The sequence below is a fragment of the Crocodylus siamensis genome, chromosome 2 (assembly GCF_052110815.1).
Source record: "Crocodylus siamensis isolate JL-2025a chromosome 2, ASM5211081v1, whole genome shotgun sequence".
NCBI lineage: Eukaryota > Metazoa > Chordata > Crocodylia > Crocodylidae > Crocodylus > Crocodylus siamensis.
Genome location: NC_143396.1, coordinates 168,679,329 through 168,705,146, shown reverse-complemented (window position 1 = coordinate 168,705,146; position 25,818 = coordinate 168,679,329). Strand labels below are relative to the sequence as shown.

The following is a 25,818-nucleotide window of genomic DNA, read 5'->3' as shown; positions in this document are numbered from 1 at the left end:
CATGAGATCTGTTCAAAGGTGCCACAGGGTGTCCCACAATTTCAGCACTGTCAGGTGTGTAAACACCTACACATTATTCACAAGTTAAAGCCAGAGATTTCAAACAGGAATCCACAATGTTAAAAACTTTCCCCCATGTTGTCTTTTTGAGTTCCTTGCAACAGACAAATTGCTCTATTTTTTTTTTACCACTGTCAAAAAATGAGTGAAAACCATGAATTGACATTTTGTATGGGTGCCTTAATTTTAAGAAGTTTGAGAATTATTGGTTAAAGAGAGAGCACTTGCAGAACAGTGCACAATACCATTTCAATACATAGCATAAAAATTTTGAGGTTTAGAGACATCCTCTGAGTCACTGTTTCACTTCTCTCTCTTTTCTATTAACAGGAATGTGTGTGAGAGACCAACTTTCACAGCAAAGGATGCATGGTGAGTGAGCTGGGCACAATGTCTCTTCCTTTTACAGAGTCCAGCTGGGATACTGGAAATAGATACAACAGGACTGAATGACAAATATAAGATCTAACTGACATGGCATTATCAGGGTTATTCTCATCATATGTCTGCTTGAAATGGGAGGGTAACAGGATCATTCTGTTTCCTTGGCTTCTGCATAAAGAGGCACTTTTTCACTATCCTGGATGTGGCCATCATTGATTTTCATTTCCTGCTCCTCACAGCGGTTTCTTCACAGTATTTAATCTCCTAATATACAGGTTTCAGGTTTACATGTTTTTCCTCCCTTAGGAGGAAATATGCTTCTCACATATTTCCTGGATCATCCTAGCTACAACTATTCATTCCTTTTTTAAAACAGCCCCTTTGCATGGAAATCTCACCCTCTACATCCTGAACTTGGCTGTAGTTGATGCTGGATTCTAGTTGTGTCTGTTCGCTTGCACTACAGCACACACTGTCCAAATGTATTTTGTTTTTATATCACATTTTTTGCAACACAATCCAAACTTTACTGTTAATGCCAAGTTCACATTTAGGACCAGCCTGTGTCTCCTGACAGCTGCAAGCATTGAGAGGTGTCTGTCTGTATTCTGGCTGATTTGGCACTGACTCCATCACCAAAATCACTTATCTGCTGTTGTGTGTGCCCTGCTTTGGGGTCTCTCCTGCCTGATGATGAGACTAAAATGCTTTTCTGGTGTATTTGTAGTACCTGTCAATTGTATGGCAATACTCATGGCCGCTGTTGCTCTAAATTTCCTGATTTTCCCTCTAATCGTGTTAGTTTCCAATCTGATACTGTTTATCAAGGTTCGATGTGATTCACAATGATGTAAGCCAGGAAGACTCTTAAGTATCCTCTTCTTCCTCCTCTTTGCTGCTCCCTTTGTTGTCCAGAGCCTTCCTTCTTTTTCTCCATCTTGATTTTTCCCTTCAAGTGTGTCTCATGCTGGCCACTGTGAACAGTAGCATGAATCCTTGTTTACTTCCTAGTTGGGAGATACAGGAAATGACAGTTTAGGCAATCAGTCAAGGTTGCAATCCAGAAGGTTTTTGAAGAGGAGGAAGACCCTAGAGAGGAAGGAGAAGCCCCCAGGGTTGAGGCAATGGAGACAGCCACTGAAATCCCTATAGGCTGTTCTGTGGGAAGAGTTTTTCTTAGAAGATAGAGTCAAAGAAATCAGAAATGAAAAGGGCTGACTGGAGGTGAGTCCCTATGAGGTCAGTCCTCTATTTTTGCACCCTACCATGCAGGATTGTTCTTTAGAATCTGTCCCGCCGGAACTGGGTGTTCTCAAAGAAAATGCATGGGTCACATTAGTCCTGAACTTGTTCCATTAGGAATCAGTGAGCAAAGTCCTAGTGACTTCAATGAAAGAAGAATAGAGCCATAGTGACCTAAAGGATTCCATTTTTATAAAATCCATAGCAAATTGAAGCTTTTGTTTGGTAATTTTATCTTTGTGTCAACTTAGTTACCAGGATTTTCCATAAAAATATGTTGAGTAAAAGGTTTGTAGTCAGGAAAAATAATGATGGAAAACTATTTCTGTGCAAGTCATTTATTCTTATGCATGCAAAAGGCTATTCTTTATATGACTTTCATTCATGTAAGTCTGTGTTTGAGTCATCCTCCCCTTCCCCCCACAACCAAAAAATACAACACAATTAGTAAGAAACTGTTGTGTTTGGACTCTTCTATGGAAGATAATCACCACAATGATTCTTTGTACCTACTTTCCTTTGTGTTTTCTTAAAAGTCACCATGAATGAAAAGTCTCACAATTGCTGTCTTGTGTGTTTGTGTGCCCTTACCCTAAACAGGAGCCATGAATGCCCCAAGTTCTAGGAGGACAAGACAAAATGGGTTTTCCACTCCTTTGGGTCCCCATGACATCTCAAGAACATCGGTGTCATTAGTCCAAGACATGCAGAATGCCCAGGGTGGAGACAGGAGATGAACTACTCATAGGCCAATATATGAGGAAGGCCAAAGGACTGGTGGCTGATTTTTCAAAAGCGTATTCACATTTTATTCCCATTTGCCTGTGCAGTTGGTAGTAGCATAATAGAGGGAGGGAGAAGTGTGACCAGGACCACCACTGTGAATAGCCCAGAACAGAAGTGACAATTTTCACCTGATCTGGCCACAGAAAGTGGTTTACAAACCTAACCAAACACAAACGCATGACTGCAGACAGCTTTAAAAAATGGCTTATTGGATTAAAATCAAAACCTTTATTGCATGAGGGGTCAGGTGAAGATGTTTCAAAATACAGCATCTTCTGTAACTTTGGTCTGTGCTGCCTCCCAGCCTGACACTGCTTTTATAATGGGAGTGGGGAAAGGGAGTAGAGGGAGTTTGGTTTGGGGGTTTTTCAGCTCCTGCTGGAGGGTGATATGGGTGTACTAGAGCCCTACCCCGAGGTGGTGGTGAGGGGCCCCAATTCACCTATCCCTACCTTCTATCACTGGCTGGGGGGCCCTAGAATGTGCTCCCTTTGCACTCTTTCCCTGCTCCCATTCTGAAATCTTTGCAGATTCACAGGAAGGAGGGGCCATTGCTAGGAGAAACCAACTCTAGGTTGCAGCCAGAAGCTAAATTCCCCTCTCCCCTGGAGCCAATGGTGAACATCTATTTGTTCCAAGGGACTGTTGTAATTCAGAATGCTTCCTGCAAAGCATTCTTAGTTACAGTGAGGAGCTCCACTTCTATCTGTACCCTATGTTTTCTGTGAATTTCATCAAGTACTGTTCTCCTTCAGTGGAGGTAACCTACAATATTGAAGGGCAGAACTGTTTAGCAGCTAAATGTATAGTGTCTGTATATAGAGACCTCACCTGTGATGGCACTCTTCCAAATAGCTGTTGTACTTTACAGGCATGAAGCATTACTAGTTCAACAGACATCATGACCCAATTCCCTCTACTCCTTAGGTGAGTGATGTCTGTGTAGGGCTTTGGGACAAACAAGGCTAAGAGCGTCTTCCACCTAGTGAAGATATCCTACTGGATAGCCAAAAAGATAAGATATGTGGAGGCAGAAGAAATGGCACACAACAAATCAAGGGTGGCTCAGTGAATGAGACACTGCCCTAGAAGAAAGGTGCCCTAGGTTTTTCACCTATTGGGGCTGAATTCCTACACCTACACCTATTTCTACCGCTGTCTATTTAGTCCAAGGACTATTAAATGTAAAATGAAGAGCACCATTGTGGGCAGAAGCAGGGACAGAGGCCAAAGCCCCCTTACTTCCAGAACACTGCCCAACAACCTGAGCCCATGTTGCACATACACCTAACACTGAAAGGGAAAACTCTAGATTACACTGGGTCATCACCATAGATACCCAAAGTCCCATTTTTAATTAAAAACAAGCCACATCAGTGGCTGGAGTGTGTGTTTCATTTTTGCTCCATCTCTGCTTTCACTGTGTATCCAAATAAGTTTGTGGCTTAAATCTGTTCCTTGTCACTACTCATTGGGTGATTCACTCTGACTCAATAAAGCTAATTTGAAGGAACCCCAGAGAACTCCTCTTTTAGCTCCCCTAATCTCTTTCCTTGAATTATCAAAAATGAAAAGCTGGAGTCATTCAAAATTTTGTGGTCTTAAGAAGGAGGGGGCTGGAGATGGGGTTAAAACAGATTTAATTTAATGCCCACAGTTGCACTTATAAAGAGTTCAAGGAGGCTCAGGGTTTTACATGAGTTTATTAGGGGTGGCAGAAACACCATTAGAAATCTCCTAGACATTTTTGTTAAAGACACAAAAATGGAAGGAAGACCAGCATTAACAAGGCAAAAGGATATATCAGCATGATATATGATGCACTTTATTTCCTTTTCTTGAGATGTATAGAGGTGAAAAGACATTTTGGACAATGAAGCCTCTGCACTAATTCCCATGCCATAGAGGTGATCTATATCAGTATTTACAAATTATCAGGGATCCTGGTTTTCTCTGATTAAAAACCCCCAACAAACCCAATTTTTGGATTCAAAAAAGTAACCCAGAATCCACATTTTCCATAGTTAAAATGAAACACCACATACAAACACACATACATATGTCTGTCTGTCTGTATGTGTGCGTGTGTCTATACACACACACATCTATCTATCTATCTATGTGATGTTTCATTTTAACTATGGAAAATATATATATTAGGCCTGTGTGAATCAGCTAGTATTCGCTTCAGATTCTGCCAATTCAGGGGACAGTGAATTGATTTGGTGATTTGAATTACTGTTCTGAATCGATTCTGAATCAGGCAAGCCCATCCCCTGCCCATTCCTCCAGGCTAGCAATGGCTGCCCTGCCTGCACCACCTCCTGGCACTTGAAAAAAAAAACCCTAGCTCACCAGGTGCTGCTGGGCAAGGGGGCAATCCCTACTGCCCCCCACTGTGTGGGGGGCTTTGCACAAGCCCCCCGACTCCCTCCTTGCCCCCCCAGCCCTTCCACGGCTGCCCTGCCAACCGCAGCTCCAGCCCTTTAGGAAAAAAACCCCGAGAAAACCCCCCAACTCACCGTTCCTGCTGGGTGTGGGGTTCTTGCTGCCCCCCACTGCCCCATGCTGCCTGGGGATCTCTGTATGAGCCCCCTGAAGCCTTCAGGCCGCTGTAGGAGCCATGAATCCTGAGGTTTTCTCAGCTTTTTTTTTTTTCATAAAGAGCCAGAGATAGGGCAGCTGGGGCAGCAGTGGGGGACTTGGGGGAGTGAAGGGGGGTCAAGGGGCTCATGGAAGAGCCCCCGCATGGGGCAGTGGGGGGGCAGCAGGGATCGCCATCCTTCCACCCAACAGCACCCGGTGAGTGGGGCTTTTTTTCAAGTTGCGGTAGGGGAAGTTCAGGTTAGATAGGAAGAACTTTCTCATGAGAAGGGTAGTAAAACACTGGAACAGGTTACCCAGTGACATTGCTGAATCTCCATCTTTGGAGGTTTTTAAGTCCTGCCTAGACAAAGCTTTGGCTGGGATGATCTAGTTGTGGATGGTCCTACTTTGAACAGCAGGATGGACTAGATGACATCCTGAGATCCCTTCCAATTCTAATTTTCTACATTGCTATGATTCTATAATCTTATTATCAACTCCTTGATTAAGTAATGTCATGAAATTGCAAAGATATGTACAGCAAAAGCTGTGCTATCCAGGACTTTATTAATTGGCATGTTCTATTAACTGGCATGCCAATCAATGAGACAAAAGCAAAACTGGAAGTCCCACTGTGACATTTCCAGTTTCGCTGAGTCCCACTTTGTCACTACCCAGGGCAAAGAAGCCTGCACAGGGCCCCCCTCCCTGTGCCTTGGCACACTGACACTAGAAAGTGAAAGTCCTGGTGCACTGGAGGCAACAGATGTGGCAGCCTGAACAGGCAAAGATACCTCTCAGGTAACTGGCATATTTGATTAACCGGCACTCCCCATTCCCCAAGGATGCCAGTTAACACAGCTTTTACTGTACATCAGAATAAAATGATCCACACCCCAATAAAAGTGATAAAAATGAACTTAACTTATCATGAGCTTTTGAAAAACACCAAACAAGAAGGTGGTTAAATCAACTTGAAAGAACATCTATGCATGGGGAAATAATGCTCCCTGAAATTAATTCTATGAATAATTGTGACAGTTCATATAATGTATCTTCTTTCCAGGAAGATTATAATTATGCTTTGTGGTAACCCCAGAACTGAAAGCACCATCTGTAAACTTGAGCAACATTGGTACAGAATAAGGAGAGTCAAGATAGTCAGTCAGTCCCCTGGGAACACTGCAACTAGACAAAAAAGGCTGGAAGGAATCCAGTAGCAACAGTGGGTGGATAAGCACCAGAATAGGGAACAGGGTATAATTCTTGAGGGAGATGTGGGTATGAGGTGTCCGAAAATCTTAACACACATACCCTTGTAGAGCCACTCTTGGCTTCTGCTCAGGTCATGTCTTAACTGTGGATAAAGCCAGAGCAGCCTCATCAGGTTTGGAGGAAGCCTATTGATATGAGTGGATGGAGTGTGGATGGCCCATCCTGGCTGGAACACATCACTGCTGCAGTGCAGATAATCCCTGGGGAAGCCCAGACCCTCATAAGAATGTAAGAACTGTCATTTACTGTGTCAGACCATAGGTCAGGGCTGGGCAACTATTTTGTCTGAAGGGCCACTTAACACATTTTGGTGAGCTGCTGAGGGTTGCAAAAGTACACCTCTTGTCAAACTGTTAAGCCCCACCCCCGACAGGTGCCTTGCCCCCTGGCTGCCATCTTGGGACTGGAAGTCCCACTCCTAACCCCTCACTTTTGCTGCTGGAAGGGTCTAGGAAGAGGCTCTCTTGGCTTTTTCCTAGACCCTCCTGGGCTCTGTTCCAGCTCCTTCTCCACAGGAAACCAGTGCTGGGCTGGCTCCAGATGCCTAGTTTTCTTACAGATCTCCAGTTCTATGGCTCTTGGGCTTTTATCATAATTTCCTCCAGGCAGGAACACACCCTGGGCTTGCTGAATTATGAGCTTCATTCCTTTCCCAGCATTATTTTCTCCTTAGTCTCAGAATACATTCAGAATGTAAGGCCTTAATAGGGCCAAGACCTGATCATGTGGATACTGGCCATGCTTTGATTGTTTCCCAGGTTTCCCAGGGGGGCATTTTCTTGGAAACCTAGCCTTGTACACTCTTTTTAACTCCCTGAAGCCAGCTGAGGAATATTTTCTAGAGTATTATAGAATCACAGAATCATAGAAAGGGTTGGAAAGGAACTCAGGAGGTCATATAGTCCAACCCCTTGATCAAAGCAGGGCCATCCCCAACTAAATCATTCCAGGTAGGGCTTTGAGATGAGTCTTAAACAGGGGTGGGCAAAATTGTGGATCAGGACAGCAGCCGGACTCCATTTCCCTGCAGCTCCTGCCTGTATCATTGTGGCTGATTTCCATTGAGACCACAGAAGCAGCAGGGTAGTGGCAGTGTGGGGCTAGGATTTCCATGGAGACTGGCCCAAAGAGTAATGGTAGGGCATGCATCTGGGTGAAGAGCTGCTCCAGAGCTGGGGCTGGGATCTTGTGGTGGTTACAATGTGGTCTGGAGCCAGGGCAGAGCCATGATCTGCTGCCTGCATGCCCCTGCCTGGGGCATATGGGCAGCAGATCACAGCTCTGCCCTGGCTCTGGACCACATTGTCACTATCACAAGATCCCAGCCCCAGAGCAGTTCCTTGCCCAGCCATGCACCCTGCCAATACTGGTGGGGCCTGTCCCCATGGAAACTCTGCCCCCTGCACTGTCACATCACAGCTGCTGCTGGGGTCTCCATAGAAATAGGCCACAGAAATGTGGGCAGGGGTTGCTGGGAAATGGAGTCCACATGGGCCTGATACAGCCCATGGACTGGACTTTGCCTGCCCTTGGCCTTAAAAACCTTCAAGGATGGAGATTCCACAACATCTCTAGGTAACCCATTCCAGTGCTTCAGCAGCCTCCTACTGAAAAAGTTTCTTTCTAATATCCAACCTAAACTTTCTTTGCTTCAACTTGAGACCATTGCTCCTTGTTCTGTCACATGCTACCACTGAGAACAGTCTAGCTCCATCCTCTTTATAACTCCTCTTAAGGTAGTTAAAGGCTGCTATGAAATCCCAGCTTAGTCTTCTCTTCTGCAGACTAAATAAGCCCAGTTCCCTCAGCTTCTCCTCATAAGTCATATACCAACCCCCTAACCATTGTTGTTGCCCTCTGCTGGACTCTCTCCAATTTATCCACATCCTTTCTGTAGAGGGGTGCCCAAAACTCAACACAGTATTCCAAGTGTAGCCTTACCAGTGTAGAGTAGGTAACCCCCTGGCTCATTGGACTTCTAGACCTGGTATTTTGGTTCCTCAGACCCTCTCTCCTACCCCTTGCAGGAGTATACATAATAATCTGGAGTTATACATAGCTCTTCCTTAAACAGCTATCTTCTGGTTCAGCTCCTGTAAAAGGAGTTTCCTTCTTCAAGGGGATGGAGTACACCTGAAGCCCCAAACAATAAAGGAGGTGGCTCTTCTTAAAACAAAACAACCTTTATCAGTGGACAGCAATACAAGAGGCAGAGTCCTTCTACACTGAAGCCCACACAGTCTCTATCAGGAAAAACATACAGCTTTTTTCTCTTAAACTGCTTACATCTAACCTTTCTCTTCCCTCTCCTTTGTTTCTGGGAACCTATCCTTCTGGGCAATTGGCTAGTTACGTCAGATGTCTATATAAAAATGCATGGAGCCTGAGAAACAAGCAGCAAGAATTGGAAGTTCGTGCACAGTCATGGAACTATGATGTGATTGGAATAACAGAGACTTGGTGGGATAGCTCACATGACTGGAGCACTGTCATAGATGGGTACAAACTGTTCAGGTAGGGCAGGCAGAAGACAAGAGAAGGAGTTGTGCTGTATGTAAAAGAGCAGTATGATTATTCAGAGATTTGTTATGAAATTGGAGATAGGTCTGTTGAAATGCTCTGATTTATGGTCAGAAGGAGAGTGACAAGGGTGATGTGACAGGTTTTTGCTATAGACTACCAGGACAGGAGAATGAGGTAGATGAGTCTGTCTTCAAGAAGCTAGCCAAATTTTCCAGATCAGAGGCCCTTGTTCTCATGGGGCACTTCAATCATCCTGACAGCTGTTGGGAGATCAATACAGCAGTGTGCAAGCAATCCAGGAAGTTTTTGGAGAGTACTGGGGACACCTTCCCGGTGCAAGTACTGAAGCGGCCAACGAGGGGCCATGCTTTTCTTGACCTCCTGCTCACAAAGGAGGAAGAATTGATAGGGAATGTAGTAGTGGATGGCAATTTGGGAATCAGTGACCACGAGATGATTGAGTTCAGGATCCCAAGGACAGGAAAGAAGGAGAGCATTAAAGACTCTGCATTTCAGAAAAGCAGACTTTAATTTATTCAGGGAACTGATGGTCAGGATATCCTAGAAGGCCAGTCTGAGGAGGAAAGGAGTCCAGGAAAGCTGGTTTCAAGAAACCTTACTGAGGGCACAGGATGCACAGAAAGAATAGCAAGTATGGTAGAAGACCCTCTTGGCTTAGCAGAGAACTATTTGGTGAGATAAAACACAAAAAGGAAGCTTGAAAGAATGTAAACTTGGACAAATGACTGTGGAGTAGTATAAAAATATTGCTCAGGCATGCGGGGTGAAATGAGGAAGGCTAAAATGCAATTGCAGTTGCAGCTAGCAAGGGATATGAAGGGCAACAAGAAGGGTTTCTACAAGTGTCAGCAACAAGTGGATCAGGAAAAGTGTGGGTCCCTTAATGAATGGGAAAGGTAACCTAGTGGAGGCTTGAAGTACTCAATGTCTTTTTCACCTTGGTCTTTATAGGTTAGGGGCTGACCCTCTCAGCAGCACAGAGGCAGAGAGGGATCTTGGAGTCAGGATTGACTCCAGGATGAATATGAGTCGCCAATGTGACGAAGCCATAGGCAGAGCCAACCACACCCTGTCATACATCAACAGGGGCATCACTAACAGGTCCAGAGAGGTCTCCACTAGCTTGATGAGCAGACCCCACTGGATTTTTGCGTGTTATAGGAATCTTTGGCTTCAGTAAGAGGAGCACTGCTGCAGAGCAAATGGGGAAGTCGAGGAAAAGAAAGAGTAAACAAGGTTCAGAGAGAGTATGGCAACCAGTGCGACCAGAACAGTTACTTTATTGCCAGGTATATGAAACTTACAATGATACTAGTAGCAATAGCTATACAAGGAGAGATAACCAAAGGAAACATTTACAATATTACATGGTTTCAATTGGGTATTTGGGAAATCTAGCTGAAGTTTGATCAATAAGAGTCAGGTTTAGAACTCTGTGCCTGGAATAAGAGAGAAATGGGGAGAGAGCTTAAATCAGGTCTGAGGTTTAGAAAGTGGGCTTAAACAGAGAGAGAGAGAGAGTTAGGGTCTCACCACTCAGTGAAGCTTGAACCGGTTGAGGTTTATTAGAGCTCATAGACATGCTGTTCAGTTTAGGGTCTGAGGTGCTTGAGACAGGCAGAGCCCCAAGCACGATCAGTGAAGGTATTCCAGGCAGAAAAAAGAGATGGTGAAGTCCTGGAGGAACTGGTGCAGTTTTTGGATCCAAGCACCAGAACCGTCACTCCAGCTTGGTTTTGGTAGGGAAATGACAATGGTTCAAGGGTGAACATGATGGTTGTTTATGGGTAAATGATGCCTCAAGGGAGTATACCAGAGTTGTTCTGTTTATGCTGAACAAGAGGAACTGATCATTCCTGGCTATGGGCGGTGTAACTCCGAAGGACCTCACAATGCAATCAGCCAAATTCAGTATTTTGGATACCAATAAAGGATTAATCACTAGAATCGGTCTGATAAATGCTGAGCTGGGTGTGTGCAGGCATGGGCTGATAAACATCTGGAGCAAAGATCCCCCATCATGCAGTGCTCCCCTGCTTCTCTGGTTCCAGAGTTCAGTATGGTCCTTGCCCTGGAATTTCTGTCTTCCACTCTGATTGCTAATGGAGATGCCTCCCTGTCCCATCTTTGATGTAAATGAGACTAGGGGAGTTGCCTTAATCCTGTCACCCTTGTCCAGAGGGGCTTAGGTGTGTTTCCCACAGCATCTTCATTGCCTTTTGTAAGTCCTTCTTCTGAACTTCAGGCAGAAGTTGGGGGGTGGTGGTGGAGGGGGAGTCCTTTATGAGTCAGACAGGCTGGGTACTACTCCAGGCTTCCCCAGGAATACAGAGGTTACAGGTAAAAAGTCTCCCCCATTGATGGGGTGCTTGCCTTGAGTAAGTTCCCCATCACATCCTTACTCTGTGGTACAGGGTCAGATCTTCAATCCATTGCAGCTGCCACATCAGTTGCCAATCCAGTACCTCTCCTACTGTCACCGCTCCTACTGTCCCAGCCTTGGCCAGAAGACAGTTGTCTCCTGGTGTGGTGCTCTCTGCCAGCCCCTGGACTACTACCCTGGGGGAGCCTAGAGATCTTGACATATGTGTTAAGCCCCTCCTTTCATTCCACTAAATCATATACTGGGTGCATGTGCACAAGTGGGAGACTGTGCAATTGTTACTGTGCAGTTATTTAGTACTTGCATAAGCAAGTACTACATGACTGTGCAGTAACTAGCATTACTGCATAGTACCATCCCCACACATTATTTTTCCTATGCTGCTGTGCAGTAGCAGTGAGCTACTGTGCAGTGGCTTGTTCCTACTGCACAGTAGCATTGCATCACAGTTAGTACCCAGCAACACTGCTGTGTGGTAGCAATTAACCACTGTGCAGTAGCTTCTTGCTATTGCACAGTAGTGTCTTATGTAGACCACCCATCGATGAACAAGGGACAAGTGTCTTGAATGATTGAGTTACGCTGAGGGTTTTCCTCTCCATGTTTAAATCTGACATGCATTGTTGACCGAGATTTTGTGATAACTTAACATAAAAATCATTGACCTGTTTCCACATGCACAAAAAGGTCTCTCTCAGAAAGAACCTTCTCTATCTCCACCAATTTTATCCTGCAGGGGATGTTCATACTTGCAGAGTCTGTCAGAGTGAGTCAATGAACAGACAGACAAAATGAGACATTTAACCTGAAGGAAAGTAAGGGCCCTAGATGGAATCTCCCCTCCTCCCACCCCCTTTCCTTGCTTTGATATAAACACTGTGTTTGTGTCACAATTCCTAGCACTCAGGAGACCTGAACAACATTTTAATGATCTCCTTTGGGATAACTTCAAGAATCAGGGCTCCTAATGACCTTCCAAGATGTCTATAAGCCTAGTTAATCCAAGCGTGATTCTTTGGACCGAGGAAGGAAAGATGTCTCCAATGCAAATGTAAGTCTGAGAAGGCAGTTTCCTTTGGGTAAAAGACATAATGTGAATTTTGATCCTGAAATCCCCATGCATCTGGGACCTTTGAAAGTGCAGAGTAAGTCTTTCTTGCCGTCTATCATTTCTCTACTTGATCTAGGAAATTTAATTACCTACAGGCAAGAATTTATTATAGGGGATATTTTTTATTGGACTGGCTATGTAGTTGGGTAAAGTTAGACAGGTTTTGAATGCAAAAGACTCTTCTTCAGGTCTTGGATCATAGGTAGGCAGGGACACACATAGTGAAAAATGGAAGATGGAGAAATTATCAAGGGTAGCAGGTGTGGTGGGCCAGTAGAAGGTGGTCCCACATTTAGCCACCCACCTCACTGTGCCTGACCACCTTCCAGGCTCTGAGTGCTTCTCTGGGGGTGCCTCACATCTGGCCACCCCCTTCCTGGAGCATACCTGCAAGCCTGGGGGTAATGCAACCACCACCCAGAGTCTAGACTGATCTTGGACCTGTGCCATCTGGGAAACACAGGCATAGTAGTCCTCAAGGGTACCTGACCCACTGCAAGAACTTGGGGTGCTTCCTTCAGTCTGAAGCACAAATAGTGGTGTCCCTTAGTCAGGCAAACCAAGGAGACCTCAAGGCATAATCTAAGTCCTTCTCCCAATAAGTCTCCCATGCTAAGTGAATAGGAAAACTTTATTGGTTACAAGGAATATGTTTGGAATATGGTACAGTGTAGAGTAATATCAGAGAAATACCTTAGAGCAAACAGTGGCATGTAGCCTTTGATGACACATCTGAGTTACTGCAAGCTATGTATTTAGTTAGATCTCAGGTAGTTTACTCACGAGTATCATCCAGAGAAAGGTAGAGATTTCCTCTGGAGGCAGGCAGTTTTTTGTTCATGAGTTTCGAGAGAGAGAGAGAGCTTCAGATGGTTTAGCTTCTCTGTAAGTTTTCATCATAGCTATTGCCCCCTCCCCCTCCCCGCAGCCCTTCACTTATATAGCCTTTATGACTAGGCCTGTGTGAGTTAGCAGCAATCTGATCAGGCTTCAGATCCGGCTGTTTTGGATGGCAGTGATCCAATCCAGAGCTCCAGATCAGGTTTCCGCCTCGATCTGGCTGAAACAGCTCCGAAGCTGCCTTGGAGATCCGGCCATGGGGTATAATGGGGAAATCAATGAAATATCTATAACTTTGTTGTTTTTGAACAATTTGGATAAAACTTACAGGGATGGTAGCCTCTGCTGAGAGCATGAGACCTACCAATCTTCAAGAAGATCGGTGCAGGGGTTTGGGAGGAACTGTACCCCAAATTCTTGAAAGCCAAACTCATGTCATGTCTAAGTGTTACAACACAGGGGGGTCAAAACTGGAGTAGTAGCTCTTACTGAGGCTACAAAACCTGCCAAGTTTCAAGGAGATCGGTGCAGGGATTTGGGGGCAACTGAACCTCAAGCTGTGGACAAGCAAAACTCGTGCCATGGGTGACCCTGCATGTGTTCAGGCGCAGGGGGGTGACAGCTGCAGGGATGGTGGCCCCTGCTGTGACACCTGCCAGCTGTGAAGGAGATCGGCGCAGGGGGGCTCTGGGGCCCTGCACCCCTGGCTGCTGACAGACAAAACCCGTGCCAAGACTGCGTCTGTCTTGGGACAGTTGATTGCCTGTATTGATTGTTTCCTCTCCTTAGCCTGGTTTTGTAGGTGCTAATTGATGATCATTAAGTCCTTATGAAGTAGCCAGGTCCTGTGTATTGAGCGGGTACCTGAGTCCTTGACTCCTGAGTGAATCAGGATTGATTGATTGGTAACTGGGAACCCAGCAGCTTAGCAGCCAGGCCTGCAGCAGTGTCTCCCCTCTCTGCCCCAAGACAGACACAGTCCCACAAGCACCCATGACACCAGTTTTGCTTGTCCACAGCTTGCTGGGCACTTCCCCTTAAACACCTGCACCGATCTTCTTGAAACTTGGTAGACTTTGTGGCCACAGTAAGAGCTACCAGCCCTGCAGTTTTGACCCCCCTGTGTTGTAACACATAGATGTGATAGGAGTTTTACTTTCAAGAATTTGAGGTACAGTTGCCCCAAAACCCCTACACCAATCTTCTTGAAACTTGGCAGGCTTTGTGATCTTGTCATAAGCTATCATTCCTACAGTTTTTAGCCTGCTATATTGTAACACCTAGATGTGACATGAGTTTTGCTTTCAAGAATTTGGGGTGCCATTTCCCTCCAAGCCCCTGCACTGATCTTCTTGAAACTTGGCAGAATTCATCCTCTCTGCAGAGTCTACCATTCCTGAAAATTTCATCCAAATCAGACAAAAAAACCAAAGTTATAGGTATTTTATTGTTTCCTCATTACACCCTGTGGCTGGATCTCGGAGGTGGCTCCCAGGTGGCTCTGAACCACTTCAGGAAGCCAAACAAGGTCAGTGCTCCAACCTGGATGTGCTGTTTTGGACCTTGAAGTGTCTGAAGCTTCTCTGGATCCTAAGCTCTGTCCGAAGCCTCAAACAGCCTTACTTATGACCTCAGTTACCTGATCCAATGAAGCCCAGCATCTGTTGGCTGCCAGCCAACCAATTTGAAATGCATCACTGGTTTCTGGGTATACTGGCAGGGTCTTTAGCCCCCTCCCAGTCATGTTGGAATTTTCTAGAACAATAGAGAGCTTAAACCCCCCACCCAGGTGTGTGAGGCCAATCATGTAGACAGGCAGAGGGAGTAGGTTTCCCTCTCCCACCAGCTCAGGTTACTTGGAGCTGATGGGGTCAGAGGTGTCTGCCCTCTGCAGTGACCATGGCAACCAAATTGTCTTTGACAATGTCAGAGATGGTATTCTGCCATAGCAGGCACACAATTATCACAAAAAAGTTTATTACTCGGAGATCGAGGCCTATCAAAAGCGTGGAGGGTCATTCTCGCCATCCTTCTGTGGAAAGAATTCAGGAGTTGGGTAAAATATACTGTACAACTAAAAAATCAAGCTATAATTCTTATTTTTAGTGTCTTAACAGCTTTTAAAGAGGTTAGGTGGATTTCTTTTGAGCACAAGGACAGTGAGGTCAGAGTGGGAGTGGTTGTCCTGTCAGAAGTGTGCTCCAAAGCATGTGCTTCTGTTTTCATCCTGATTTTTCTCTGAGAGTTCATTATAGCACATAGTTACTGTGTCGTTTTAGCTACATAGTGTCTAAGTGAAGGCACTTAGTGAACTGGATTAGGTATATTATGTTTTGGGAAAGGCATGTCCAGGAACCGTGCATGTGGATTTTTTTTTCACAGAAGTTGATCATAGTGGTAGTAGATAGGCTGACGGGTTTAGCATTTCTTGTCAAGGCAGGAAACTTGTGTTCCAGAATGCTTAACCTTTCAGCACATATCTGTATCTAAGGAACAAGGGACAAGACATTGATATTGGGTGTCTGCAAAGGGAGTTGCCCCAGTGTGGCTGCATTGTAATTGTAACATTGATACATTTGGCAGTGGAGGCAACTAGTAACTGCCTTGTCTTGGTTTCAAATTAAGCCTTCTTCCATACTGAGAATTCTCAGTCATCTTGCACACATTGAGCAGCTGATAAGCAGAGATCCAGGTTTCCCATTTGCCATGGAAAAACAAAGTAAAACTCAGATTTTATCATTTTAAAGAGAAAAATGTGGGAAACAGTAGGCTGGCAGAATTCCAGCCTGCAAGGGGCTGGGTGGAGCAGGAGGAGTGCGATTGGGCAGGGGGCACCATATGCATGTGCATGTGTAGACATGCACATGGAGAGCAGCTCTCTGCATGTACATTCTGTAGGAAGGCAAGACTGAGGACCCCATAGGAAGGGAGGGAGAGAGAGAGTAGGGCAGGGCTGAGGCTGCTGCCCAGCTGGGGTGGGGCTTGGGGCTTGAGGCTGGAGTGCACCCTGCAAGACCCAGGCAGAGAGTGGGACAGAGCTGCAGTTTCCAGGGGAAGGTAGTGGGGGCTGGATGCCAGTCACCACATACACTCCTGGGGTGGGGCACAAGGGTCACGTGCCCCCCAGATTTGTGCACGGGCAGGACTGGATGTAGGCTGGTGGCTGCAAGCTCATGGCTCCCTGCCTACTTCTCCCCTCCAAGGGTCTCCCTGGCCAAGCAGGAGGCACCCAGCATGGCAGGGTAGAGCAGGGTGGGGATGCTCAGTGCCAGGAGCCTGTGCTACCATGGCAAAGTGCCCGCTGCCTGCCTGGCAGCTACAGAAGGCACAACTTGCACCACCACCCTGCTACTGCCTGGTGGGCAGGGAGCATCTTGCCTTCCTGCCATGCCCCAGTCTGCCCTACCACACTGGGTCTTGCCTGCTGGGCCACAGAGGCTCCTGGGGGGGAGGGCAGTAGGGAAAGGATCTCCAAGCCAAGAGCAGAGAACCCACAACTGCCCCCACCTCAGCTTCACTCTGTGTTGCCTGTGGGAGAGGTGGAGCCAGACTCCATGCTTCACTGTGCCGCAGCAGCCACCACCTCCCACTGGTGGCAGCTGGGGCTTGGGTGCTGTTGGTGGGACAGGGGTTTGCAGACATGGGTTCCTGGCCTCATAGCCCTAGCAGCTGTGGGCCCCTCCACCAGGGCTGGAGGGAGTGGGGGGCTGTAGATATGGAGTGAGGGCCACCAGCAGGACTGTGGGGCTGTGGGTGAGGACTGGGGGCAATAGCATGGGTGGGGCACTGGCATATCAGGGCTGCTTGGCACCACAGAGCTATAGGAGGTGGGAGTGGGGCAGGGACAGCCACAGCTAGATCTGCATGCCAGTGAGCAAAGGAGTCAGGGGGAGACCTGATTTTCCATGATAAAAAACCAAAAATCAAACACCAAAATGTATAGGTATTTAGAATTTATGTTAGTAATTTATTATAGGGATTAAGGCACTGGCAGGCTTCCAAATTGCTTAAAAATTGTAAATACATCAATCCCCACTGACATCCTGCCACACTTTTAGCTTCTCTCATTCCTTGGAGTCTCAGAACAGTAAAGACTCTCTGTGCCTGAAGAAGGGTGATTGTACCCAAAAGCTTGCTAAGAACTTTTTTTCAACTATTCAGCTGGTCTAGTAAAAGATATCAGATCTATTCAAAAAACCTTGCCTGCCTATGTCCTTAGACCAACACGGCTACAACCAAAAACCCATGACAGTAAATTTGTTTTGTTTTTTTATCTTTAAGCATCTTTTCTCTAGATGAAAGTGAACCTCCATTTACAACAATTTAAGTGTTCTCACCAAGAAAACAATTTGAAGGAAGGCTATGACTTCATTGCTTGTGAATAAAAGGAGTGTACATTTTGTAAATATTTCTTTTAAATCTGGTGCAACAATATTCTCTGAAAGGGAAAGAGGTCCCCTATTTTCCCAATTTTCTTGAATAAGAGAGTCAGAAAACAAAGATAAGCTCTTTCATGTAACAACACCACAGTGTGCAGGAACATAGGTGTTGCTGCAGTGGTTCAGGCCAGTCATCGGTGGAGGAGAGGCTCCTGTCTGACATTGTCCAGGAACACATGCATTAGAGGAAAGAGTAAAGGCCCTTAAGCAATCAGATGTGGGAATTGCCCCCATCCCTGTGCAGCAGTTCATTCTAACCCCTAAGGTCACCTATACATGTGCCAGATGCTTGCTCCAATGCATGCTAATTAGCACACATTGGAACAGATTCAATTAATCAAGTCTGCATCCTCGACATCATGGGTGTTCAGCATCCTGGAGCTTCAAAGTAGCAGTGGGCATGCTTTAATCAATGCTCAGCAAATGAGCTTTAGTTAAAGCTCCACCCCCACACCATTTTGAAGGGTGGGATGTTGAATACATGAGACACTCTCTAATTAAAGCCTCTCCTTCCTACCTCTTACCCCACCCCAGAGCATGTGTAAAGACTCCTTAAGAGACTTTGGCTAATTTTAAGCCTGGAAACATGAGGATTCATTTTCATTCCAATATTTGCTTGATTGGAATTCATTCTCATTAATTGACTACTTTTTTGTCAGTTGCTTGTGGGTATAGTGTTTAATAATTTGCCTTTAATCAAATAATTTATTTCAGGGAACTATTTTGTTTTCATCCAAGGACAGCAAGCCTACCAGTTCTCTTGGCTGCCATTAATTCCCATGTTAGTTCACTACACTGAAGAGTTTATGCCTAATTTTTGCTCAAATTGCAAGGCTTCATTCTTCTGATTAAACCTTTCTTTTTTTAATACTAGAGAGTCCTTCAGTATTATTTCATCATAACTTAAAAAGAGTGCTTTACATGAAGAGCACATCAGTTTGACCCAGATCCCCAGCATCTCTATTGATCAGGCACTTTAGCAGGGTTTTTTGGTACTTGTATCCAAAGCTGATTCAATCTGCTATTAGAATAAAGCACCAAAACCCCCCACTGAAGCATATAATCTATACAGATTTTGGGCAAGCCAGGTCAAACTACTGTGATGCCTCTTCTGGGCATGTGCTGCACTCTGGGTGGGGGTACACCAAGCTGAAAGTAAAGCACTGTTTTTCCCCCCACATCTGTACACAGCCTATGGCTTAAGTCTTGCAATTCATAGGTTTAGCCGGGTTCTAACTAAAATGGACTTCAGAGAGCTAATATATGAAGAAAACTATGTAGACTTTGTATTTCTGTTGACCTAATTAAGTGGATAACTGGTTTATCAATATTATTGCAGCATATATATATATCAACTGATTAAATGCCTGGCAAAAATCAAAGCACAGTGACTGAATTTTTTTTTGTTGGATTCACTGATGTTCCAGACCTTCAATATGTCCTCTTCCTGGTGTTCCTGGTGATTTATGTGGCCACTGCAATGGGGAATCTCGGGCTGATCATATTAATCAGGTCTGAATCTTGCCTCCACACTCCCATGTACTTCTTCCTCAGCCACTTGGCTTTCATGGACTTCTGCTATTCTTCAGTGACTGCTCCAAAGATCCTGAGAGACTTGGTGGAGAAGACATCCATTCCGTATGAGGCCTGCATTGCTCAATATTTTTTCTTCACCATGTTTTTAGCAGGAGAGTTCCTTCTTCTGGTTGTGATGGCCTATGATCGTTACATTGCAATTAGTAACCCTTTGCTTTATACAGTAGTCATGACCAAGAGGCTGTCCTTCTCACTGATGGTGGGAGTATATATTTGGGGCATTGTGAACTCCTTGGTTCAGACAGGTGGCTTGCTCCGATTGTCCTTCTGTGGTCCAAATCTTGTCAACCATTACTTCTGTGACCTCCCTGCACTTCTTTTGCTGTCCTGTACTGACACCTTTATCAGTGAGATGCTACTTTTCACCGTGGGGACCGTGTTTGAAATCTCCATCCTGCTCCTCCTCATCACCAACTATGTTTTCATCATTGTAGCCGTGCTGAGGATTCCATCCACTGAGGGCAGACGCAAAGCCTTCAGCACCTGTGCCTCCCATCTAACCTCCATTGCCCTATTACATGGCACAATTATATTCATGTATTTCAGACCTACCTCCAGTTATTCCTTAGATACAGATAAATTTTCTTCTGTCTTCTATACATCCATCATCCCCATGCTGAACCCTGTGATCTATAGCCTGAGGAACAAGGATGTGAAATACGCCTTTTCTAAAGTGATGGCGAAGAAATTTCTTTTTTACTAAGACCAGATCACACCAGCCATTATCCTTCAACAAGTGACAGCATGCTGAATGCGATGTGTGCTTTCTACTCTGTTTGCCAATTTGAACCATTGCCTGTCCTAAAGTCCCATTTTAACTTTTGTAAGGAAATTATAGTCTCTTGTCCTGCAGGAACCCTCAGCTGAAATGTAGAGCTGGATTTCTGACACTCCAATGAAAGAAGAAGCATTTAGAGTGACTGATGAAGATGTGAATCAAAGGGACAGAGAAGACTACATTTTTTACAAAGGACTTTCTTCACTCTCTCTTTTGGGCTATCTTTGCCATAGGAAGGGAAGAAAAAATCCTCTGCATGAGAATATCTCTGTGTATATTTCAAGTGGTTTCACTTGCAGGTTACCTTATGCATTGTGCCCCTACAGCTCTCTTGATTAGGTTGGGCAATAATGTAGGAAAGGTGCCCTGACACAAAGCTGCTAACTTGGCATTATTTAAGGAGCACTGGATACTGTTGCAGGAGCTGCCATGCTGAACATGCCTGGTATGCTCCAGAGGGTTGGAAGAAAGCCTTGGCAGTAATTCTAAGGGTTCCAAATTATCACATATGAGGCTTCATGCCAACCAAACTGGAGAGTTTTAAAGCACTGTGTTGGGAGACATGCACCTGGACTGTCTACATTCAAATCACCTCTAGTCACCACTGAGAAATGGACAAAAAAGTTCAGAAGAGGTCCCAACTCTCAGCCATATGATCTTATACCTTTGTCAGCCTATGTATAAAAATAATTATTATTCTGCCCTTGTGTTGTGAAGGAGGATTTGAAAACATTATTTGAAGGTAACTCATGCAGAGGCATCTGCTTGGGCTTGCCAGCAAACTGAAACATTGCTTCTAGTAGTCATATAGTACCTCATTCCATTCCAGAGTTTCCTGCTTCAAAGCCTACCAGGGTGAGACTATCAAGGAACTTATATAAACCAGAGTGTAAGGAGAATGGAAAATAAATTGTACCTAATATATGCAGAACAGCGCAGGAGCCATTTTGTGGTACTTAGCTTTCTGCCAGTGATCCTGAGGTTGCCTAGAGATTTTTTAGAATCATAGAAAATTAGGGTTGGAGGGGACATCAAGAAGTCATTTAGTCTAACTCCCTGCTCAAAGCAGGAGCATCCCCAACTAGATCACTCCAGCCAAAGCTTTTTCTAGCCAGTTCTTAAAAACATTCAAGGATGGAGATACCACCACCTCTCTAGGTAACTTGTTCCAGTGCTCCACCACTGTCCTAATCAGAAAGTTTTTCTCAATATTGAAACAAAGCCTCCCTTGCTGCAACTTGAGACCATTGCTCCTTGTTCTGTCATGTGTCACCATTAAGAACAATCTAGCTTTATGCTCTTTGGAACCACCCTTCAGGTAGTTAAGGCTGTTATGAAATCCTCTCTTTGCTTTCTCTTCAGCAGACTAAATAAGGCCAGTTCCTTCAGCCTCTTCATACAACTCATGTACCCCAGCCCTCGAACCATTTCCATTGCCCCCCACTGCACTCTTTCTAACTTGTCCATGTCCTTTCTATAGTGTGAGGCCCAAAACTGGACACAGTACTCCAGATGTGGTCTCACCAGTGTAGAATAGAGCTGAATAATTACTTCCCATGATCTGCTAGTAACACTCCTACTAATGCAGCCCAGAATGCTGTTAGCCTCCTTGGCCACAAGGGCACGGGGCTCGCTCATATTCAACTTATTGTCCACGGTGACCCCAAGGTCCTTTTCTGCAGAGCTATTTCCCAGCCCATGAGTCCCCAGGCTGTAGGGTGTGTGGGATTGCTCTGTACTAAGTGCAGGATTTTGCACTTGTCCTTGTTGAACCTCATGACATTTCTTTTGACTCAATCTTCCAATTTGTCTAGGGAACTCTGAATTGTATTCCTACCTTCCAGCATATCTACTACACCTCCAATCTTTTGTCATCTGTGAACTTGCTCTGAGGGTGCACTTCATCCCATCTTCCAGATTGTTAACGAAAATTTTGAACAAAACTGAGTCCAGGACCGACCCTTGGGGCACTCCACTTGATATGGGCTGCGAGCTAGACGTTGAGTCATAGATTTCTATCCATTGAGCCCAACAATCCAGCCACCTTTCTATCCACCTTAAAGTCCATTCATCCAACCCCTACTCCCTCAGCTTGCTTGCAAGAATTCTGTGTAAGATGGTATCAAAAGCCTTGCTAAAATCAGGATATATTATGTCCATGGATTTCCCTGCATACACAGATCCAGTTATCTCACTACAGAATTTCTCTAAACCTGTGTTGTTTTTTATGGTTTATGTTACAGCTTATACCCATTTCTCAGATGGACAGGCTATCTGTAAAAAAGTAACCAAACTAAAATGCCAGAAAGTATAGCTTTTTAAAGGAAAATAAGCTATGGGTATGTTTTGATTTTTTGTGAAACATTTTTGTGACTTCCTTGTTACATCTGCCCAAATGAGACACTTGGAGAAATCACTATAAAACTATTAAAATAAAATGGATGAATTCAAAATTAGGTAAAATGTATAGGATGGAAGAAAAAGATAAAAGCACTAATAAATCTTATGCCACCAGATGGAGTGCCTTGAAAGCAGCACATTGTAAGTGTAGGATGGGTCCTCCTCCTTACTATGCAGTGGAATAGGATCTGGCCACAACTTAGTCCCTGATTTTGATAACTGGAGTGTGGGAAGTGATAAGTGCTGTAGTGCTGACCATAACTTGCCTTCTGGCATTTGATTTGCCAGAACATAAGCTCTGGCAAAATGAATGTAAAACCATACATAGTAAGACAAGCTAAGAAAGAATTTAAGGAAAAACTGAGAAACACAAGAGGCATGAAAGACCTGCCAGGGAGTCAGTTGGGCTTTTGAATGACCAGGGTAAAAAGTATGCTGCAGGCTGACTGGAACATTGCCAAGAAACTAAATGAATTCTTTACATTTGTTCTGACTGTGGAAGATTTTAGGGAGATTCCCTCACCAGATTCACTTCACAAGTAACTAAGTTAGATATCCCTTTAATAGCAGTGCACCACCACTACATGAGCTCCAGCACATTGTGAAACAGCACATTAACTTGGAACAGTCTCTATGTTCATGTGACATTGAGTTGCTCCAAATCAAAGCATTTGTAATGGGGGCTGAATTTCTAGTGTTTCACATATACATTTATCCACACCTATAGAGGTGTACCTCTGTGACTCTTAAATATTTTGAGTGATCACACTGCACAGCACATACCTTCTTGTTTTGTTCTTTTAGGGGACGAGTGTGTCAATTTTTACATCAAACAAGTACAACAGATGCAGATAAATGCACTCATGTATTTCTGCTTATCTTTTCCTTACCACTGTGTAAACAAGTCCCCATAAAATGGTAATTGCTATATGCATGATAATATCCTAAGTAAATGGGCTTGTAGCATATAAGGATAATGTTTTGAAATGTCTACATTTGACCACGTCATGCAAGGAGGGTTCAGATTTTCACTCGATTGGCCATTTTTGAAGATATCTGCATCTGTACACTTCAGTTTGCTCATGGCTATAGACTGCTCCTGAGGCCAGATCAGGTGAAAACTATCACTTCTGTCTGGGCCCTTCACCACCATCATCTTGAACTTTGTAATTGCTTGTTTGGTTTCTTGTTTTGCCTACTTGTTGTGGAAGTGTACTTGCAGTGCCTACCACTTTAAGGGCTGAGTCAGGCAGACAGCAGGTGCTTGATTGCAGCAGCCATTTTAACACTGGCTGCCTATATAAACATAGCAGTTTGCTGCTGCTGTTAATCTAGATAGAAGCATTGTTTGGTTGAGCTGCATGGACTATCTAGATGGTCGGAACTAAAGGTTTATGGATTACATAAAATTGCACCCTGCTGGGGAAGGGTGGTATAGGAGTCCCCAGGAAATACCAGGCCAGTTACCTTCCTGGGGCAAGGAGAGGATGGGTATCTTAACCCCAGCCCCCCATCTTTGGAGGGTGTAGTGGGGCTGGGCATAGCAAGCAGAGTGCTACCTGAACCCAGCAGGGATGTGAAATCCTGGATAACCCAGAGGGGGGGAGCATGGGGAATGTAGTTGTGTGGACTTGCATAGAGTAGAGCTGAATGGGCGTAGGCCTGAAGGACAGTACAAGGGTCAGCCCTGTGAATAGTTAATCGTGGAGATGAGAAGACCCCAGGGTAGGGTATGGTGTGAAGGCCCTAGAGGGGGCATAGTAGGACCCCCATGTGTGCCAAAGAGACCAAAGTACAGTTGTGGATGCCTGAGGCCATGGTTTGGGTCACAGGCAGAGTAGGGGGCTCAGCCAGTGAGTTAGGGGTGAGTCCTGACCCTAGTAAGTCCTCAGCTGCAAGGAGTCTGAGTGTGGGATGAAAGTAAGACTGGAAGTTTGAGCACAATGACCTACTGTTCCAGGTGGGGAATGAGTCCCTGTGAGACCTAGGAGCGCCAGTCATGGTGTGGGTTTCAAACATGTGGATGCCATCTGAGAGGCATGGGCTGTAGGGGAGATCTAGGCTGCAGATGGATGTCCCTGGCATTAGGGCAGTTTCCTGCATTGACCACCAGTTCATGGAAACAACAGTTGTGGCAGATGAGACTGGGCAGACAGCCCCATAGGGACAGGTGGGTGGGCTGGCATGAGATGTGGCCCAGTGTGCCCGTTGTCACACCTGTTCTCTGTGTATGTCTCTCTCTCACTTTGATTAATGATCAAGTAGATTTCTGAATCTCTTTTTCATCTCTTCCTGTTCATGTACAGAACCAGTATATTTTTCTTGATGGTCATCAACACTGAGTGGTATACACCTGTACACTGCCCCATATGGTACTGACTCCACTACCCAAAGTACTCATTTGCCATTGAGCGTGGTCTAGTTTGGTCTTTCTCCTACAGGATAAATGGTCTACTTTTTCCTTTGTATTTGATAGATGTAAACATTCTTGAAATAATCACTGCTGTTTTATTTTAATGTAATGGCCTTACTTTCTTTAATGCTTATTTCCAGTAGGATCCTGTCCATCAGGGTCTGATGTGGTTCATGGCAAGATCAGTCCAGAAGACCATATGTTGTCATTCTGCTCACTATCCTCCCTCTTCTTTCTCTTCCATCCAGTTCCCTGAGCCTCCTTAAGAAAATGGATGTGTTTTTCATTTTAGATTTGTGGTATGCCTCTTGCTCATCCCACTAAAAAGCTCTGACAACCCCAGTATTTACTTTGTAGTTGGGAGCTTCCGGAAGTGGTGCTTCAGGAGCTCTGGCAAAATTGCCCTGCAGAGGGTCTTTGAAGAGAAGGAATGTTGGGGCTAGAAGGGACCTCAAAGATTATCATCTATGACTTTACAAGTCCTGCCCCAGTTTCTTTTGATCAGATGCAAAAAAACCAACCAAAAAATCAGAAATTTAAAAGATGTAGTAGTCCAATTCTTATCTTCCCCTCCCCAGAGGCTCAGAGGAGGCTATTTTTCCTCTAGTGTGTTCCCAGGATTATGAAGAATCACCTAGGAAACACAAGTCCCAACCTGGTCCCTTTAGCACTTGTAGGGAAAGCCCTGTTCCCCTTTTTGGAAAAGGGGAAACATTAGATTAGATTATAACATGACTAGTTTAGGAGTCCTGTTCCATATCCCTGGCAACTATCTAAAGCCTTACTCTCAGGAATTGGTTACAGCCTCACGACTTCCTCTGGAAACAAACCAAGTAGAAGTTACAGAATCAGCCAGTGGTGTTGGGAAGACCATAACAAGACTAGTGCAATATCTTTTCCTGTACAAATAACTGTAGTAGTCTGTCCTTTGCCTAGAAAATGCAGTAGAATATGCAGGGTCATTTTCTTTTCCAATTCTAG

The 25,818-nt window shown here is 44.9% G+C and overlaps 1 protein-coding gene and 1 pseudogene across 1 annotated transcript; both read left to right on the top strand.

Moving 5' to 3' along the window:
- Positions 1 to 924: 924 nt before the first annotated feature.
- LOC149871208 (proto-oncogene Mas-like) lies at positions 925 to 25,280 on the top strand (annotated as a pseudogene).
- On the top strand, positions 19,014 to 19,949 carry LOC149871209 (olfactory receptor 5AR1-like). The gene has a single exon (XM_090034881.1). It carries the CDS (start codon positions 19,014 to 19,016, stop codon positions 19,947 to 19,949), a length of 936 nt encoding a protein of 311 aa, XP_089891007.1.
- Positions 25,281 to 25,818: the final 538 nt, after the last annotated feature.

Coding starts and splice junctions, on each gene's coding strand:
- LOC149871209 (XM_090034881.1), top strand. CDS start 19,014: ATGCCTGGCAAAAATCAAAGCACAGTGACTGAATTTTTTTTTGTTGGA.